Source organism: Quercus robur, chromosome 2, assembly GCF_932294415.1.
Source record: "Quercus robur chromosome 2, dhQueRobu3.1, whole genome shotgun sequence".
Taxonomy (NCBI): Eukaryota; Viridiplantae; Streptophyta; class Magnoliopsida; order Fagales; family Fagaceae; genus Quercus; species Quercus robur.
The window spans coordinates 35,280,676-35,301,825 of NC_065535.1; the positions used below are offsets into that span (position 1 = coordinate 35,280,676).

General features: G+C 35.1%; 2 protein-coding genes across 2 annotated transcripts; one reads left to right on the forward strand and one right to left on the reverse strand.

Annotated features, from left to right (window-relative positions):
- Positions 1-810: 810 nt before the first annotated feature.
- LOC126698246 (IQ domain-containing protein IQM5-like) lies at positions 811-2,056 on the forward strand. The gene is made up of 4 exons (XM_050395352.1): positions 811-819; positions 1,186-1,274; positions 1,386-1,473; positions 1,853-2,056. Exons 1-4 carry the CDS (start codon positions 811-813, stop codon positions 2,027-2,029), a joined length of 363 nt encoding a protein of 120 aa, XP_050251309.1. The 3' UTR covers positions 2,030-2,056.
- Positions 2,057-12,884: 10,828 nt separating this feature from the next.
- LOC126713508 (GDSL esterase/lipase At1g29670-like) lies at positions 12,885-17,741 on the reverse strand. Its single transcript, XM_050413265.1, has 5 exons — positions 17,236-17,741; positions 16,405-16,638; positions 15,906-16,158; positions 13,481-13,531; positions 12,885-13,354 (listed from the first exon to the last, which is right to left on the reverse strand). Exons 1-5 carry the CDS (start codon positions 17,644-17,646, stop codon positions 13,173-13,175), a joined length of 1,131 nt encoding a protein of 376 aa, XP_050269222.1. The 5' UTR covers positions 17,647-17,741; the 3' UTR covers positions 12,885-13,172.
- Positions 17,742-21,150: the final 3,409 nt, after the last annotated feature.

A 21,150-nucleotide genomic window follows, 5' to 3' on the forward strand; every position in this document is an offset into this window, starting at 1 on the left:
AGGGTATTTGGTAATTAAGTTCACCACACACAAAAAAAAGTGAAATCTTTAGTGGTGTGTTTTACCTGCCCATTCCAAATGGCTTCTGATCGATGGTTGGGTTGCAACGTCAACACTGACGTGTCAATGGGGCCAGGCTGCGCATGGTTAATCTGTCCAGCATTTGCAGCAGCCATACTACACAAAAATGATAAGCAATTAGCACATACTAGACATTATTGAAAACAAAAACAAAAACAACCTAAAAAATATTGTCAATAATAATACATAATGAAACAAGGTATGCATTTGATGTTACATCTAAGTTTTTCTTTTATATAGGTTATTTGAACAAACCTCTAACAAAACCACAAAATACAAATAATTATTACTTTCAAGCTGCATCCATCTAATAGGTCAAAAATAGAGCACAAAGGAACAATCTCTGTCCCAAAGCTTTAATTAAGCAACTTGTTGTTGTGTATGTATTGCATGGTTTGTAGAGTGCATATGAGAGAGAGAGAGAGAGAGAGTTCAATAATTTGAATAACTGATTATTGACAATTATATGGCATTAGATTTTTTATTTATTACAATATGCAAAATACGAGAAATAATTTTAAAAAAGAATTCAATATGCAAAATAATTTGGTTTAGTTATCTAAAAGAATTCAATATTCAAAATGCTAAAGCTTGTTATTCCCTAGAATCATCAACAGCACTACAACACTGGTTTGAAGCTGTAAGTTCATATGCTTATACCAGACATGCTTCTTTCTAAATCTGATGCAGTTTTGTTCTTTCTGCTTTTTTTAACGTTTCCATCAAAAAATGGAGAAAGTAATATTTTCCTCAAAACAATCTAATTTTGGTCAAGTGATGGTTTCAAAAACGACTGCTGTATTAGATATTAGGAATTTAGGGGACATGTATTCCTAGTCACTTCTCATAATAAGACTTAAAAAAGAGAGTCAAACTTGGCCAATGTATGCTTCCTATATAGGAATTGGTGACTTTTTTTTTTGGATGAAATTTCAAATTGAGCTCAAGTTTTGGGCTTTTGAATAGTGGTCTAGCTAAGTACATATCTTCTATGGATTTATATTTTTGGATATTAATAGGTTCCATGTTGTTAGTCCCCAATTAATAGGTAAGGAAGTAGAATCGCTGGACTAATGGGCTTTGTTAATCTTTGTTTTTTTTCAGATTGATCCATGCCATCGTTATGGACACAATTTACACTTCTACTATGATGTCTGGTCTGATAGCAAGAGCACCCAACCTTTCTTCTACTGGTACTCATGAAAATTAACTTTTTCTTTCTTGGTATAATTGCTTTTGATTTAGCCTTATCCTTCTTTATCACTCATTTCTAACTTTATTTTTCTCCTCCTCTGAAACTGAAGGTTGGATGTTGGTGATGGTAAAGACCTAAATCTTGAAAGGTGCCTAAGGACTGTTCTACAACGTCAATGCATCGCGTATCTTGGACCAGTAAGTATTACTAATCATACCATCTGTTACTGCATTCCAATAATACACCCCCTCTCCATTTTAAATGTGTTCATTTCATGGTTTAGATTAAATATTACAAATTTAAGTGTATCCACTGCAACATCATTTAAAATTTTAAGTAGCATGGCTCTTTATACATTAGATCCAAAAAATAATATCTTAACTGTGAAATGGACCCCCTCCAATCTTGTTTCTTCATCAAATTTGTTGTGTTGAATTTACATGCACACACTCCCATAAGCATCTTTGCAACCTAGATAAGTGCCTAGATAGATAACTAAGTGGCTTCTTATGAATGTGGATAAGTGCATATATTTCATTGTTATAACTTTACATTCTCTGTCGTTTGGTATTACAGAAAGAGAGGGAAGCATATGAAGTAATTGTAGAGAGTGGAAAGCTTTTATACAGGCAAACAGGGATGCTTATTAACACAGTTGAGGGTTCTAAGTGGATTTTTGTGCTCAGCACATCAAGGCCTTTGTATGTGGGTCAGAAGAAGAAAGGTGTTTTTCAGCACTCAAGTTTTCTATAGGGAGGTGCTACATCAGCAGTAGGGAGATTAGTTGCCCATGATGGGGTTCTTGAGGTACTATCTATAACATAGCATAGACACAATTATTGATTTTTCATCATGTTGCAGTTCAATTTCTAAGCCAAATGCATCTCTCTCTCTCTCTCACACCCGCACACACACGAACACACCAGCATCTTATATATTGGTCTGTCAAAGAGAAATTTGGATTTTTAAGTGCTTTGCTTATTAATTTGTCTTATTTCATTTCTAAGTGTTTATCTGCACAGCAGTACATTCTACATTTCTTATGGTCTTTCTAAAACCTACCAAAGATGAATCTGAAGCATCTGTGTTATCTGCAATCAAATACCCAAATTCATCCCCTTCAAAGCTACACCACATGTCATGCCATTTTTTTGTCCTCCTTCATCACAATAATATACTCAAACAAAAAAAAAAAAAAAATACTGATGTTATCTAAAATGGGTCTTCGAAATTTGTCTTAATTCGAACATAAAATTCGAATCTAAAAAAGTAAGTGAGAAATGGCATACTTGAAAAATGGGAAGGAATTGAAGCAACAATCTGGGAATGAAGAAGAATGCTCCTTATACAAAAAAAAAAAAAAAAAACAAACAAACAAACAAACAAACAAAACGAACTGATTACATTGCAAAATACATAAAGGGACTCACCTTTTTTTCTTCTATTTCTTTCAGATACCGCGTAGGTGAGCGAGAGAGTGAGAGGGTGACTGAGACTGGGTCGGTGAGGCTGAGAGGGTGAGTGGGTTGGGGCTGGCGTCGGCGACGGTGACGCTGAGAGAGTGAGAGAAGGAGAGGGTGAGTGAGAGTGTCGCGTTTGACTGATGAGGGAAAGTGAGTGGGTGGGTGACTGAAAGAGAGGGTGACTGGGTTGGGGCCGTCATCGACGACGGTGACGTTGAGAGAGTGAGAGAAGGAGAGGGTGAGTGAGAGTGTGCTGAGACAGAGAGGCGTATGAGGGAGAGTGAGTGGGTGGGTGACTGAAGAGAGTGTGCTGAGACAGAGAGGCGTATGAGCGAGAGTGAGTGGGTGGGTGACTGAAGAGAGTGTGCTGAGACAGAGAGGCGTATGAGGGAGAGTGAGTGGGTGTGCTGAGACAGAGAGGCGTATGAGGGAGAGTGAGTGGGTGGGTGACTGAAGAGAGAGCGTTAAATTCAAAAATATCCTATTAGAAATCGACCTTCATAGACTCGGTTTCCAGGTGGCTTCCACGTGGGTCCACGTCAGTCCACGTCAATGGCACGTGACACCAACATGGAAATCGAGTCTCTGATAGTCGATTTTCAGATGGCTGCCACCTGGCAATAATGCCACATCAGATGTCACCGACCATCAAAACCGACTCTGTGAGAGTCGATTTACACACCCCAAAATCGACTGTCATAAAGTCGAGATGTTACTAACCCAATTTCTTTCAAAATCGGACCTATTAACTAGATAGTTGGGAAATTATGCCTATTTTCCCATTTCGTTTGTTTATATCTGGCCTGTGTTATATGATTGTCGTGACCATTGCTAATAAATTTCTAATAACTCTAATGGTCTTTTTGACCATTTGGGGTTTTTTTTTTTTTTTTGAGAAAATTGACAATTTGGGTTTTTTTTTTTTTTTTTTGGTTGTGGGGGTGGGGTGGGGAGGGGGTTGTTTTCCATAGGATTATGTTCTTGAATCTTGATTCTCCCTTTCAATTCCCAAATCTTGATTTTCCTGCTGGGTTTAGTTAGTGGAATTGGCTTCTTGGCCTACTAATGATTTTTTTTTTTTTTTTTTTTTCAGTAAATAATTTTATTAGAACAGGAAAGAGAGGACACAAAAGGATGTGTAAACTCTCTTTTAAAAGAAGGGTTGTGTTAATGAGCACCTTAACAACTTTTTTGCAACTTTTTGCAGCTTTTTGTCCTATTTGACAATTTTTTAACAGTTTTCTATCCTTTTTGACAACCCTTTTAATAAATTTTTATTCTTTTTATTAAGTGGGACCCATATAGGAAAATCTTAACTTGGGATGCATGGACGTAGCAAAACGGCTGCTACACCTGTGTTTGACGCGGCGATGCCGCTACCTGCGCATCGGTGTTGCGTCCACTTTTTTTTTTCCCCGACTCGCACCGACTTGAGCCATATCGGTTCGTATTGGGTGAAATTGCCGAAACTACCGATTCAGGCCGAAATTCAAAAAAAAAAAGAAAAAGAAAAAAAAGAGGTGCAAAATGCCCCGTTTGAACTTAATAACAAACCCTAAACTATCTCAGTTCTCAAAACGCACTTACGCACCATTCTTCACTTCAATCTTCAGCTCTCTCTCACTCTCTGTTCTCCGTCTCCCCTCTTGGCTCTCTGCTCTCCGTCTCCCGTCTCTCACAGACGCACTCAGTCACAGACGCACTTAAGCTCACCTTAAGACTTCAGACTCTCAAGCTCACCTTACCTCACCGACCCACTCTCAACTTAGGTATCAAACTAAATAAAGCTTTTATTAGGGTACTTTTTTTTTTACACCTAATTTTATTTGGGTACCGTCTATTTATTTTCAAATAACAGTAATAAGTTATTGGGTTTTCCCAAATATTTTTTGCTCTATTATTATGTTAATCACAAATGTTTCATATCTCATTATCTAAATTGGATTATGATATAAACTATCATAAAAAGCCCCAAAACTTATATTTTATCCAATTTTATTATCATATTCTATTTAAAGCCCAAGAATACTTATGCTTGGTAATATTTGAGAAACCCATAATTCAAGTCCATGGCAAAACAATTTTATTAATGGAATTCAAATCCATGATCAAAGCCCATGATTTAAACCCATGCTAATTTATTTATTCAAAGCCCAATTTTCATTGGCAATATCAAAGCCCAATTTTCATTGGCAATATCAAAAGCCCAACTTACGTTGGCACTATTTAAAACCCAATTTTCATTAGCAACATCAAAACCCAATTCTCATTGGCAACATCAAAAGCCCAACTTACGTTGGCACTATTTAAAGCCTAATTTTCATTGGCAACATCAAAGCCTAATTCTCATTGGCAATATCAAAAACCCAACTTACGTTGGCACTATTTAAAGCCCGATTCTCATTGGCAATATCAAAGCCCAATTACTCATTGGCAATATCAAAAGCCCAACTTGCGTTGACACTATTAAAAGCCCAAGCTAACTACTTAGCACTATTCTATCAAAAGCCCAAGGTTATTAAATACTCGGCAAAATACTATATCATAATTATTTCACTTAAAAGTCCGATAATAAACAATACTTTAAATTCTTAAACATATTATTACAATATTCCAAGCTCATGAAATTTATGAATTATATAAACCCATGGCAATCATCTTGTAAAAGTCCATGGAAAGTTATGATTGTTAGACCCATGACATATATTTATTGTTATAAATCCATGAAATACATGGACATCATTTGCATCGCGACATCCATAATATACGCCTTCGACACTCATGATAAACATTCAAACCCACAAGCTCATCATTTAAGTTATGATACGATTATTAGAAATCATGAACGTTATTGCAACATGGAATTCATCAAAGTAAATAGTATTTACAAAAGTATTTTGAAACTTGTCCTATTGTTTCAAACATTACAACTAATTGCTCAAAGGCCCATTGCAAGTATTTATGAAAAAACCCAAAAATATTTACTAATAAAAGTCCATGAGGAATGAAACCCCATGGCAACATGTGCACACAACCCAGCCCATGTGAGCAAGCCCAAGCAAAAAACACAAGCAACTAACCAAAAAGCAACTAGAGACTCATACAAGGGAACCAAGCCTTTGAGAATGGACTAAGGGGCTGTCCCATCAATTTTCTGCCACCCTCTGCCTGATGTGAACAGTGCCCAATGGCTGTCATATCAGCTGAAGTCAAAAGGATGAAGGGACTCCATCATCTTCCTCAAGACTGCACCTCTAGCAGAAAGGGAGCTAAAACTCAAATATCCAAATTTCAACAAATTGATGCTATAAATGTTAAAAACGATCAAGACATGATTCATGTACCAAGCCCATGAATCCTAAAGGGGAAAATTTGGGAACATGTGGTTTAGAGGGCATAAAGGGATCTCCAGCGGAAACCCTCTGAAGTAGACTAAAGCTTGACACCTGGCTTGGGGGTGTTGAATCTTACTTCTTGGGGGACCAAATCTCAGTTTGCAGTATTAGGATTCATTCTTGATACACAATAATTAAGCTCAGCCCCGAAAATCTTGGAACTTAATGCAAAAAGCTCTAAAATTCCATCATTACCCAAAGAAGCAAGACAACCCCTCAAAGTGGATTTTCCTACTTCTGATCAAAAATCTCAGGAAAGTTAAACCTTGATTTTGTCACCCCTGATGAGTCATGCATTTTTGGATTCTTGTCAATCAATGTTTCTCTAGAGCTCCATTATAAAAACATACACACCTCAACCCATTGGGGAAAAAAAAGCCTCTCTAAGAACTTCGGTCATTGACTACATTCTGCAGAAATTCAACCCCTATTAAGCTTTCTTTAAGCTTCCCCAAGCTCTCTTGAGCTCACTCACAACCTTTCTTAGCCTATAGTCACCATAACATCAACATTCACTACCTTGCTTACACCTTCCTACTCCATAAACGTCCCATAACTGACCAGAGAAAGACTCCTTCTGAAACCTCTGATTTATTTGCCATTTTTGCTGGTGGTTCAGCTTTCCTTAAGCTCACTACTCATCATCTTTAGCATACACTCATCTAATCCTAGATATTCTTTTCACCCCTTTCACACAATCACAGCCCATAAATGTCTCTCAACTATTCACAAATAGACCACTACTCACAAAAAGCCTTAACCTCGAAGTTAACCTCATCCCACTCACTCAAAACAGCCCATATTGTCTCATTCATGCCTTATAATTATACACTCACCAAAATCTTAGTTTAATACTTACTGCACTATGCTGGGAATCTTTCTCTCCCTTCATTCCATCCTATTTTTCCTCTTTTATTTGTAATTATGGAGACTTTAATCATTGTTTATTATTATTATTATTATGATGATGAAGGATATAATGTATTTGTAACAATTGAAATTTTCCCTCATATTGATGTAATGATGGTTGAAAATACTATAAATTCCCTTGACCAAGACACACAAGGACCCCCAGGAGTGAACACTTTCCTAAATTTATTTAATCATTGATTGCTGGACTCTAAGTATAATTTCACCTCTACCGTTGGAGATAATACCGTACCGCTAGAGGACTGATTTGAACTATGACACCGTAAAAAGACTAATAATATAACAAACTAACAATACTAACGTGTTTATTGGGCTTTATTGTTGTCTTCTTGTTAGGGTGCAGCCTCTGTTTCTTACTTGGGCGGACTTACACCACTCCGATAGCCTTTTAGGCTTTATTTCAAGAGCCCATCGTTGAGTTTCGGCTTGACAACCTCATATTCTATTTGGGAACATCATAAATTTTCCCCTCAATAGCTTTCAATCTCAGTTTTTCAATCTCAAGCTCATTATACTCTCACGTGCTATGAGCCTTTGACTATTACTCATTGTAAATTTGTGATCTGATTTTTAAAATTTTTTATATAAGATGTAATATTGTGACTTGGGTTTGATTTATTATTTAGTTAATAGTTATTATTTGTAGGTTAAATTGAATCTATTGAATTTGCAATGAATGAAGTTACTAGCATAGAAATTTCACATTCATCTAATGAAGAAGTGCCAAATGATGAAGCTCCTCTTTGGCAGTATGTGAATAAAGTAGAAAAACCACTTGGTTCTACTGTTAAATCAGGTGGAAACACATACTTTAAGTGCAACTATTGTGGTGTAGTTTTTTTGGGATCCTATTCTAGGGTTAAGGCTCATTTATTAAAAATTTCTAATAAAGGTATTATGGCATACCCTAAGGTGACATCAAGCCATGGGCTGGAAATGCAGCGAATGCATGATCAAGTTGAGAATAATAAGTTAGAGAGAGAACGGAGAAGTCAAATTCCCTTACCCCCACTTCCCCCAAGTTGTGGGCCTATACCCGTTCCCTCATTTCGGAGATAGGAAGGGAGTGATAGTACAAATCTGGTTGATGGTAAGGTGACTGTGAATTATCCTTTGGAGAGAGCATTCCAGAATAATGCTAGACATGAATTGGATAGTAGAATTGCTAGGATGTTTTACATCGGTGGTCTTCCGTTTAACTTTGCAAGGAACCCATATTATCGTAGTTCCTATGCATATGCTGCTACTCATAGCATTCAGGGTTATGTTCCTCCTGGATACAATGCCTTGAGAACAACACTTTTGCAAAAAGAAAGAGCTCATGTTGAACGACTATTGAAACCAATTAAGGACTTTTGGCTTGAAAATGGTGTAAGTATAGTTTCTGATGGATGGTCAGATCCACAAAGGAGGCCTCTTATTAATATTATGGCTGTATCAGATGGGGTCCAGTGTTTATAAAGGCAATTGATGGGTTAGGTGAGTTCAAAGACAAACATTATATTGCTGGGGTGTTGAAGGATGCTATAAAAGAGATTGGATATCAAAAAGTTGTCCAAGTCATCACTGATAATGCTAGTGTAATGAAGTCTACTGGAGCTCTTATTGAAGGTGAGTATCCTAAAATATTTTGGACACCCTGTGTTGTCCACACTCTCAATCTAGCTTTGAAGAATATTTATGCAACAAAAAATACTGAAAAGAATTAAGTTACATATGAGGAATGTAGTTGGATTACATGTATTATTGATGATGCATCCTTCATACATGTTTTTATCATGAACCATTCAATGAGGTTGGCAATGTTTAATGACTTTTGTCCATTAAAACTGCTCCAAGTTGCTAATACTAGATTTGCTTCGATTGTTGTAATGTTGAAAAGGTTGAAGTTGATAAAAAGATGCCTTCAAGCCATGGCTATTAATGAACAATGGGCTTCTTATAGGGAGGATGATGTTGGAAAAGTTCAAAAGGTGAAAGATATGATTCTAAGTGATCTTTGGTGGGATACTGTTGATTATATCCTTGAATTCACAACTCCTATTTATGATATGCTACGAGTAGCCGACATAGATAAGCCTTGTCTTTATCTTGTGTATGAGATGTGAGATTCAATGATAGAGAAGGTGAAGACAGAAATATATTGGCACGAAGGCTTGGAAGATGATGAGTATAGCTCATTTTGGGGTGTGGTGTATGATATACTCATTGATTGATGGACTAAAAATTGTACACCACTACATTGCTTGGCTCATTCCTTAAATCCTAAGTAAGTACATTTATTTTCTATTTTCCTTAGTTCCTCCTTCTAGTAAAACACACATTTAATCTATATTTGTTTTTTAATCTTTAACTAAGTATTACTCCATTGAATGGTTTTCAGAGAATCCAAAACGCATCTCTCTACATCGGGATCATGAAATTTATATGAAAGGAGCAAGTGTTTGGATCGATTATTTGAAGATGAGAATGACTTAGGGGTGGTGAAAGTTGAGTTTGCTACATTTTTAGGAGGGAGGTTTCCTTCACCAGATGCCTTGACAGATAGGTGGGCCTTACAACCTTTGGTTTGGTGGCAATACCATGGCTTCTCATTTCCAACTCTTCAAACTCTTGCCCTTAAACTTCTTGGACAACCTTGTTCATCCTCATGTGCTGAGAGGAATTGGAGCACATACAAATTCATTCATTCTTTAAAAAGAAACAAAATGGCTCTTGCACGCGCTGAGGATTTGGTATATATGCATTCTAATCTTCGACTCTTGTCAAGGCGTAATGAGGAGTACATAAATACAGCAACAAAGATGTGGGATATTGTAGAAGATTTTTGGAATGAGAGGGACATACATGGAGGAGCTGGAATTCTTGAAAATGCTGCCCTTACACTTGATGAGCCAGGGTTGGAGGTTATGGTTATTGGGAATGTTAGCACTAGTGTTACTACTAGTGAAAGTGAGGTTCAAAGTGAAGCTATTAATCTTAAAGATGATGATGGTCGTATTTGATTGTCTTGTTGATTATCTTTTATTTTGTTTTAGTTTCAAACTTGTGAGTTGTATTCTAATTTTTGAATATCAGGGAATGTTTTAGTTTCAAACTTCTGGATTGTATTTGATTTATGAACATCATGTTTTAGTTATAATCTACTATTGCTCTTAAATTTGGTATATGTTTATATAATGTGAAAAAGTATGCTTAGCAATATATTAAAAATATAAATAAAAATATTTTTAGAAAATTTTTAATCGCCGCACCCTGACGCATCCGCACCCAACTTTTTCAAAAATTGACGAGTCCCGCACCCGCACCTGCACCCGGAAATACACCCGTGCTTCATAGATCTTAACAAGCACTGCATGGTATTTGTTAACATTTCCCTTAAAAGAATACCAATTTGTAGGTTGTTGGTTTGGATCAATTTGGCTTGTTAGTTTGGGGGCTTTGGGCCAGTATAACCTATATCATATTTTATTACCAAAAAAATTGTTTAGCCTCCATGTTTATCATTTCAACAATTAATTTTCATTTTTAGCATTTAAGCTAGAAATAAGTGTACTTAGTATTAGGTTTATTGAGTAAGAAAAATATAACCAATGTGCTTATTTATTTATTTATAAGTACAATGTGCTTATTTTTAAATATACAATAATTTTAGTATAACAAATGTTGGGTACTTGGGTAAATTCAGTTTTTTTAATTTGTGAAAAAATTCTGTGAACCCATCTTTTGTGGAGTTTCAAGTTTTAAAGGATTTTTGAATTTTAGAGCCAGACCAATCCAATCTTTTTGGTGTGAATTTGGTTGGTTTAAATGGACATCACTTCTGCTCTTACTAAAGCTTTTCCCTACGCATAATTTACTTAGAGTTGCCATATTTGAAAGACTATTGTCTTTTTAGTGAGCTTATTTAATAATAGTAAGTTAATTAACTAATTCTTCGTTAATCTTGGTTTATTTTTATTTTTATAGAAAATCAAAGAACTAGGAGGCAAGAAGGGGAAGAAGGGAGGAGGACACAATGGACTAATTCTAGGGACTCAAAAATGAATATAGCAGCCCTGAATAGCGAATTTGTTAGAGTTTATAAGTGTTCAATATCATTAGATTTCCTTTTTTAGTTGTGCTAGGGATTTTTATGTCTATCAAATGGCTGTTAATTATTAAAAAAAAAAAATCGTTTAGAGTTTAGATAGTTGTTTCTATTACTTTTTCAATTTTATTTTTGAGGGAAATTTTATGGAAGGAGAAAGTTTTGATTTTTTTTTTTGATTTTTAAATTTATAATTATTTTTTATTTGAGCTGAAGAACAAATTTTATGAGGACTTTTTGGTTCTATAAGATGTGTTAAAGAGTACAAATATGCAATTAAAAAAATCAGCACAATTAAATTTTAATTATAGGGGAAAAAGGTAATTGAAGAAGATATGTTGGGGATAGAATATACCACATTTCATACCTCAAATGCAATTCCATTGCAATAAGTTCAAGAAGTATTATAAACAAATATCTCGTCTTCTAAATGATTTTTTGATGAAAAATCACTAGTCTTGCAATCTTGTTCAACCGTTGTTAAGCTAATGTGGTAGTGGTAGAGGGCACCACAAGTTTAACGAGAAAAAAGAAAGAAGAGAAAAGAGAGTTAAAGAAAGAGGAAAAGTGCCGAAGAGAGAGGATTGTGAAGAAGGAAAGAGCTAGGGAAAGTGATTTTAGGTCCATATGTATTAGTGTTGGCAAACCATGTCAAATAGAAGACCCAAGATCAGCTAAAGAAAACATAGTTTATGTCACCTCAATAACAACCTCAACCTGCCGAGACTATGTGAACTAGATTCTTCAAAGGCTCATTAAGTCATATGTTTCAGTCTAATATATATGAGGCCTGTTCGTTGGACTATAAAAGGGATCTTATAAGTTGACCTAAAAGATGTTTTTTAGAGCAGATAAAACTATGTTTGTGTGCCTAGGGTTTTATAACCAAGATTCTATGTATATGTAAAGATCAATTGGTGAAGAAGGTGAAGTCATAGTGCATACCACAAACTTGCTGCTGTAAAGAAAATCTTCAAGAGGTTCTTGAAGTCGATCCAAGGTTCATGTTGTACTGTGGGTGAGTCATTTGTGAAGCATCTAGATAATTGAAGAATTATGAGGTTTTGAAGTAATGAAAGGTTTTTACTAAGTTGTCTACAGGTCAGTATTTTCTAAGAAAATGTTATTCATGAGATTGTAAAACTTCTTTTAATTATAGTGGATTGTTTTGTTGGGGAAGGTTTCCTTTGAGTGGTTTTTCATTTGGAGTGTTCTCCATCAATTTTTCATATCGTCGCCATATCACTATCTCTTTTGAGATTAATTTTGTGTGATTGGTGATGCGTTATTTTACATGTCTAAATTATTTACGTATGAAGTAGAAATTGACATAATTGGATTAATTAAACAACTTGGTTAATTCAACTTTAAATAAACTAGAGCCTAAAACTTAGCAAATGCTAAAGAGAGAGGTCAGAGTCTGGGGAGAAAAGAAAGAGGAGAAATGAGAATAAAAGAAAGAGAGAAATCGCCCTTTGTTTTGAAAAATTTTGCCTAGCCCAATGCTAGTGCTCTATGGAAAATTATATACCTGAACCGTTTTATGGTCCAATCTAAATCACACAATTTTGCCACCCAAATCCCATTCCACTCTCAAGACTTTCTCTTCTATTCATCTTCTTCTCAAGAGTTAAACCTCTCTCTCTCTCTCTCTCTCTCTCTCTCTCTAACCTACAGATTATAGCCACCAACCAGTCTTAGGCCAATCACTACTATGTACAATAAGGTAATTAGGTAAATCTCGTCTCTTAAAAAAAATGTTTGGAGTTTGAGGGCATATGTAATGTGGAAATTGTTACTTAAGAGTTGATCTTTGGCCATTGGGTGCAGCTCTCTTTGTTTGGAAACCATACAAGTATAAAGATCCAGAACTCAACCTAGAACAAGCTGGGAAGAGGATGAAAAACCTAAAATTACAGGTCACCGAAGCACAGTCTATATATTGTAGTGAACCACTATAGGTTTCCAATTCAGGAACTTGGAACCTAGACTAGCCAACACAGATGAAGATAAGGAGCTTAAAGTTCTGCAAGTTGTTTAACATTTATGGGATAAACCTCACTTTCAAGATTAGAAGCATAGGCCTTAGTTGCTATTTGAATATTCACAGCTTCAGATGGATGTAAGCCATCAAGGTACACATGAGAATTCCTGTCTGCACACACTTGCCCACCTCTTTCACATGAAACTCCAGTTCCACCTGCAATCATTTGATGCACTTCATGCATTAAAGAACTTTCATTCAATGAAACTTGCAGAAAAATAGAACCTTCATAAATCAATCAGCCAAAAAGAAGAGAGAGAGAGAGAGAGAGAGAGGTAGAACCTTGCTCTGCTGACTTCACTTCACAACAAGCATTGGTTGTGTCGCTGAAGCCTGTAATCAATGAAATGGAATTCAGTACAAATGCTTCCAATTGATGAGGTAAATGACATGGGTTTGAAATAGTTCTATGATAATTTGCAGTGTGATGGCTTCAAGGATCTTGCAAACCAAATGAAATTAGAGCCAAATTCATTTGAATAAAATGTAAAGTGCGATCTATGCATGCGACAAACAAGGTCATACTTATAATGTAACGCAATGGAGACGTTACATTATAAATTTATAAGTACACATGTACAGATGTTTCCGTACACAATGGAGACGTTCTTGTTAATTACAACACATGTACACAGGTTTTTTTTTTTAATATTCATTTTGCCTACCTTCTCTTTATTGCTTTGTTTGATTGTATCCTCTCTCTCTTCTCCTCTTATTTTCGTGATTTTTATCCTTAAAAATCATGGGAGTATACCAAGACAATTGAACACAATTTTTCTATTTTATATAGTGACTAATTTTATTATAAACTAGTTTTGAAGCACGTGTAAAAGCACGTGCTAGTCAGTAACTACATATAACTTTACAAAAAAAAAAAACATGCCTACATATAACAAATTAAAACAAACCAGCAAGACTTTCTCAAAAAAAAAAAAAACTCGCAAGAAAGAAAATAATAATTCACATGCTAGAGAAACCCATTTGAAGAAACTACATCTAAATGAAATAGATATAGTTTCATCAAATAAAAAAAAGGATAAAATGAATAAGCTAAATCAAAACAAAATCTCCATCTTTGTTAAAAAAACAAACCACCAAGACTTTCTCAAAAAAACCAAAAAAAACCAGTTAGAAAGAAAGTAATAATCCACATGCAAGATAAACCCATGTGAAAAAGTTATATCTGAATAAGATAAATATACTTTCATAAAAAATAAAAAAAGATAAAATGAATGATCTAAACCAAAACAAAATCTCCATCTTTCTTTCTCTCCAACCTTCTTTGTTTTCTTGTTTCTTCTCTTTCTCTCTCTTGGAATGGAAGCAATTGACTCATGGGTAATGGCTGAGTCCCTTTTTTTTTTTTTTTTTTTCTTTGTTCTTATCTCTCACTATTTCTCTCCCTTACAGCGTTGCTTCACTTTGTGTCTATCAGAAAAGTAGTTGACTGTCAAACACCTCAAACAAAGAGATAAGACAAGGAAGGTAGAGCCAAAATGATGAAACAACCCACGTTTTTTCACTCTTCATCAGACAAATGTAAATATACCTGGCCCCAGCTAGTAATTTTTTCTTTCTTTTTCTTATCTCTATCCCTCTCACCGTTTGCTGTGTTTGTGTTTATCAATAGAACGAAGATAAAATCAGAAGTGGCTGGGATTTTTCTAATAATAAAGGAAAGAAAAGTCCAGATTTGCAGAGGAAAAGACCAAAAAGGGCTCTAATTTTTTTAAAGCTTACGCATACCTTTACGAGCAACAAAGTAATTCAAGTCCTCTTGAGGTAGCGCTATTAAGATGACAACAAAAAGACTAAAAAGGGATCATTTTTATTTAGCTCACAAATGAAATTAGGAGCAATTAAGTAATTTCAATGAAATGCAGATGTTTTTAGAGTTTCAAAGAATCTGCTGGGCTTCAAACCTCTTTTTACTGGTCTCCAAACTTCTTCTAGTCTTTTTTTTATATAGAGTATAGATAATAGATATTAAAATATATTTCTAATATTATGACATATTTTACCATGAAATGGGTCCAAATTATACTTATTTTAGAATGTAGATATTTATGAGATCCACGGCTTTTAAGACACTATCCATATATTTCTATTTTTTTTAGAAAAAATAATACAAGTTATTTTAGACTGTAGATATTTCTATTTTTTTTTGGTTCATTTTAATCTTTTAAATTTTAGATTTATTCAATTAAGACCTTTCAGTCAACTTTTGTTAAAATTTTTTAAAAAACAAATTTGGAAAGTATTTTTCTATCATTAATTGAATTTTTTTAAATTTAAAAAATTGAAGAAAAATTTATAAACTTGAAAAATTAATTACAATATATAACAAAAGTTGATGGAAAAACCTTAATTAAATAAACTTGAAGAAACTGAAATGAACGAAAACAAAGTTAGAGGACTAAAATAAAATCTGAAAAAACTTAGAGGGTCAATTTTGCATTTTAACCTATATAATATTTAGAAAACTTGTAATATAGCCTAACTTAAAAAGTCATAAACATAGGAGAGTTCATGGTAAGCAGTCCAACCCCCAATTTTTATTAGAGAGACTAATTTTTAAACTCAAACTTATGACTTGTCGCTTTTTGGAAAAGGCACTTGCCATTATATCAAGACCCGACCTTTTGTAATATAGCCTAATTTGTGAATCCAATTATATTATGTAACATGAAGAAGGAATAGTGTTTACCTTTGGAGGCTGGATTGTCAATGATATCCTTTACAATGTCATATGTGTTGACAACAACAAAATTGGAACCAGGCATTCGAGGCTTTATATCTTCCACCAGAGACTTCAAGTGAATGTTGTAGACAGCAGCCGCTACGTTCAAAGCTTGTGAGCAGGGACCGCAGTTAGGCTGGTTCAAATTAACCATTGGACTGGACCCAATTGGATATATCGTTGTAAGAACAAATTTCCGAGCTCCCAAATTGTACAAATTCTGTATCAATGAAAAAAATTCATGGTTCATCAATTACAAAATTTACTGATAAAGTAACATGTCCAAGATGAAACAGTACTCTTAATTCATTCCAAGTTACAAATTTGTTACAAGAAAATAGAGTTTGTTGATACTTTTCTTATTTAACAAACAAGAAGATTTTTTAACCAGGTCACAGCTTTAATTAACCCTATGCTGAGATAGAAGTCTCTAGCTTACTATATACTTGATTTAAAAAGTCTATACCTCGAGTTGCTTAGATAGAGAGGATATGAGATAGCTAGTGAAGCGTTCAAGACCAACTATGAGGAAGGTTTTCCTCAAGAAATAGTTGAAAACGTAATCATTCCCACCAATTCCAATGACAAATATGTAGTTGGGGAGAGATTCACTGCTTTTGCATCCCAGCTGAGCTTCTAAATCTGGCAGGGTCACCTCCTCAAAATTCTTGATTTGTTGATTCATACTGGTCGCATTGCCCTGAAATGCAATTTCATGTATGTTAGCTTCAATTATTTATTATTTGCATTTCGTTAGTCTATCTGCTCTTTGTTTTTGGAAAAATCAACAATGTAATCCTTGCTTCTTTCCCTTTTCTTTTATTTATTTTTCCTTAAATGAATGAAAACATTGATATATAATACTTGTAATACTTGTATTGCTTAAAAAATACATAAGATTTTTACAATAAAATTCTAGATGACAAATTGTTATCCGTTATTATTAGTTGATAAAAAAAAAAATTTCAATGATAAAAAAGTATATATATATATATATATATTACACAAGCAATCTTGTCTTTTAACTCATTATTTCAGTTTTTAAAAAAGAGTTTATGTATGTACGTGAAATAAACACTACACTTTATTTATATATATATATATATATATTTATATAAAAGATGGATCTGACAAAAACACGTGAACCTTGATAATGGAGGAAGAGAAACGGACTTCAAGCTTGATGAGGATAAAAAAAACAAAAAGGGAAGGAGAGAGAGAGAAGTAGAGAACATTCAATGATGATAAGAATGATGATAATGATAAAAAAGTAAAAAGAAGAATGGTTTTGGCTTACCGCAACTGAACCGGTATCATCTAATATACCTGCAGAACCAGAGGCATGGTTGACCCCCTCAACAATTCTACTTCCCTTGGTTGCTGGGTCCATAAATGGAGGTATTAAGGAAGGAAGCTTAAGCTGTTCACCAAGAAGGTCCACCACATTTTTCCCATTTGTGAATCTCCCAGATGAACCGTTAGGAAAATCTATTCCATAAGGCAAATAGTCAGCCTTAGCCTTTGTATCCAAGAAGTTGTTGTTCCCATTGTCCACCAGAGAGCTTCCAAACACAAACATCCCTTTGATCTCACCATCTCTAAGATTCTCTGATGATGAGAACCTACAAAGAGACTTGCATCGATGGGTAAAACAAGCAAGGATAAGGAGATACAAAATCACAAGTTTCAAATGTGTTTTCACAGTCATGGTTGTAAATATGGCTTTGCTTTGTCTTTTCCGCGGGTATCTGTTGAGGTGACACGGTTTGGGATGGCTTTTTTGTGGTTGGCGATGGAATGGCCAATTTATATAGAAGAATGATGTTTCTACTTTTTCCTTTCTAGTATCATGTTATATTTTTAAAGGAAATTGTTTTTTAGAACTGAAAAACAAAATGTTGAGATGAAATTTTTTTACCCGTTTTCATTTTAATCCAAAAAAAAAGAAAAAAGAAAAAAAGAAAACCACTAATAGTTTGTAAAAAAAGTTTATAACTCCAATATTTTTCTTCTATAATTGATGACAAGTCAATTTATAAAGTTATGTAATAAAAATAGTAGTATTTCTAGCAATACTTATTTCTCAGTCATATATAAGATTAAATTATAAGTTATATAATCTAATTATGAATTTTTATATTCAATTTTTTTTAGTATTTCGATTTAAAAAAAAAAAAAATTTGATGATACACTCCATAAGTATCCTACCATCTCAACATGGGCCCACCATGATTTAAAATTTAATTTTTTTTTTAATGATTCATTTGAGGAGCCAGACAAATTTAGGGGTGGTGTAAAATTGTGAATTTTTGTTGTGATCTTAGGAGGACTCAAACCAAGCGTTTTATTTTTTGATAAAATAACTAATGGATTGAATAGCTTTGTATCTTTCTAAATTGTGATTTTTTAAAAATTTATTTCTATAGAAGATGTTATCCAAATTATGTATATCGACTCATGCCATACATTTAACGAAGTTCTCTTAAAAACACAAAGCAGCACCTATCCTGTGCAAATACAAGTCCAACCACAAGAAAAAATTAAACCGGGTAGCAGTCCCATGACTTCCTAAAGAAATAGATTGTATATTTTTTTTTGGGGCTGAAGATGTTGGAAATCAAAGACTCTAATGCCTATATTACATGATTTTTCAAAAAATTTCAAATCATGTTAGGACATATGTGATTCACTTGTTAGGAACATATGTCACTATTTTATGTAATTGACTTATCCTTTGACAAAACGCACTTTACTTGTCTTTGTGTAGATTTAGGATGTGTTTAAATACTTCAAGAAACTATGTTTCAAGATCAAGTGTTGAAACCTTCAAGTCTGTCCAATAAAACAAGCTGAAAGTGTAGAGTAACTAAAACTCGACAGTTAGCTCGACAGCTAGCATGTGTCGAGGTTTAAGAAGCTGTTTCAGCCCCGTGGCTCGACAGCTAGCTCGAAAAATGCTCGACAGCTTCTATCTATCGAGGTATACAAAAACAAAATTTCTGATATGTTTTTCTTGGGATTCATAGATGTGTCTTTGGGCCTTCTTTTCTCCTAACCCTAAACATATAAAAGGATTATTTTAAGGGCCGTCAAAGTGTTCACAAGTTGCACAAGTATTGAGCAAACTCTGTTCAAGCAAATTGTAACCGGAGACGAAGTTCTTGCCCTAGTTTATCTCTTTCTCTTGAAGAAGTTGTTGTGTATGTGCACCATAGGGTTTTGTGACCAAGCATCTTCTTGATTTTCATCATATGGATGAACTGAAGAACTTTGCAGCCAACAACCTTCTTAGTTGGTGATTGAAGTCGCGTACTGGGATCCGCGCAATTGGTTAGTCATGTACTTGGGAGCCGTGCATGGAAAGGAGGAACTGTCACTACAGAACAAGTCCAATTGGATATTGCAGTAAGAGTTCAACTGTAGGTTGGTAAGGTACTTGGAAGTCCTTTACTTGTAATCGCTTGTTGTGATAATAGTGGAGTTTTGGGAGTGGTGACCTGAAAATCACTCGGTGGGATTTTTGTCGTTAGGTTTTCCCCATTCGTAAACAAATCACTGTATTATTTATTTTTCGCTGTATAATTAGTTTATTGGTGATTTTTTTGTGCTACCACGCATTTGTATGTCAATTAACTTAATTAATTCACTTGGTTAAATTAATTGGTTAATTTATCACAAGGGGTCAATTTGTTTTTGGCCTATCAAGTAGTATCAGAGCAGGCACACTCTGATTAGGGTTTAATATTTGCTATGTTGATCCATTGACCCCTGTTTGTCATGGATAAAGGACAGTCGTTAATCATACCTCCTTTATTTGATGGCACTAACTATGCATATTGGAAAGTACGCATGAGAGCTTTCTTGCAGTCTTTAAATGAGAAAGTGTTGCAAGTTATTGAGATAGGCTAGACCAAGCTGAAGGAAGCGCTGGCCGACTGGGATCATGATGCCAAGATCAAGGCGAAAAACTTCAACAGCAGAGCATTGAATGCCTTATTCAGTGTAGTTACCAATGAGGAGTTCAAGAAGATATCCTCCACTGAAACTGCTAAGGAAGCATGGACCATCCTCCAGACAACCTATGAGGGAACTAAGGCTGTCAAGGATTCAAAGTTACAGAGGCTCACTACAAGCTTTGAAGAGATTAAGATAGAGGAGGACAAGTCGTTTGATGAGTTCTATGCCAAGCTGAAGGACATAGTGAACTCTGCTTTCAATCTTGGGGAAACCATTCCTAAACCCAAGATTGTGAGAAAAGTGCTCAGATCTTTACCCGAGAGATTCCATGCCAAGATCACCGCAATTGAGGAATTAAAGGATATTGACAAGATTCCTTTGACAGAGCTGGTTGGTAATCTGTAGACCTACGAGCTAGGGTTATCAAGCATTGGCAAGACGGGTAAAGACAAGAGCATGGCATTGAAGGGCAAGAGCAGTGAGACAGATGAGTCTTTAGATGATGAAGATTCTAAGATGAAGTCCTACATCACCAGGCAGTTCAAGAAATTCATGAAGAATGCCAATGGGAAGGGCTTTGACAAAGACCGTAGGCAATCCAGTTCTTCTTAGTTCAAGAGCCAAGAAAAAGGGAAGAAGGATGTAAGGGATGGCGGTCAGTACACTGTTCCCGCAAGACCTAAGTGTTTTGGGTGTCAAGGCTTTGGTCACATGAAACACGAGTGTCCTACATATCTCAAGAGCATTGGGAAGAGTAAGGCGCTTGCTGCTACCTTGAGCGATACCGAGCCTGAGGATGATTCTGACAATGAGGATGACAGAATCTTGAATGCCTTCACTGCCACTGTTAATCCTACTGATGGGATTATTGAAGATGTGATTGAAGAAGAGGAATTTGTGGAGTCTAAGTTTGAGAAGATGGATGATCAGGATGACATCCATACAGCCTATGAGAAATTGTACAAGCTTTCTAAGAAGCATAAGAAACTGTATAGGCTGACCACCAAGAAGCTTAGTGATGTGGAACTTGATCGTGAAAAGGTTTCCACAAAATTTGATGAGGCTAATCAGACTATTGGAGCACTGAGATTCGAGAACAATTTCTTGGCTGAGAAGATCAAGAAGCTTGAAGCGGAGCTGTTTCAAGTCAGTGCTCAATTGGAGAGGATTTCAAGTGCAAAGCTTGATGAGATGCTCAATCTTTAGAAATCTGCTTCTGATCGAATAGGTTTAGGGTATGATTTCTCTTCCTCTA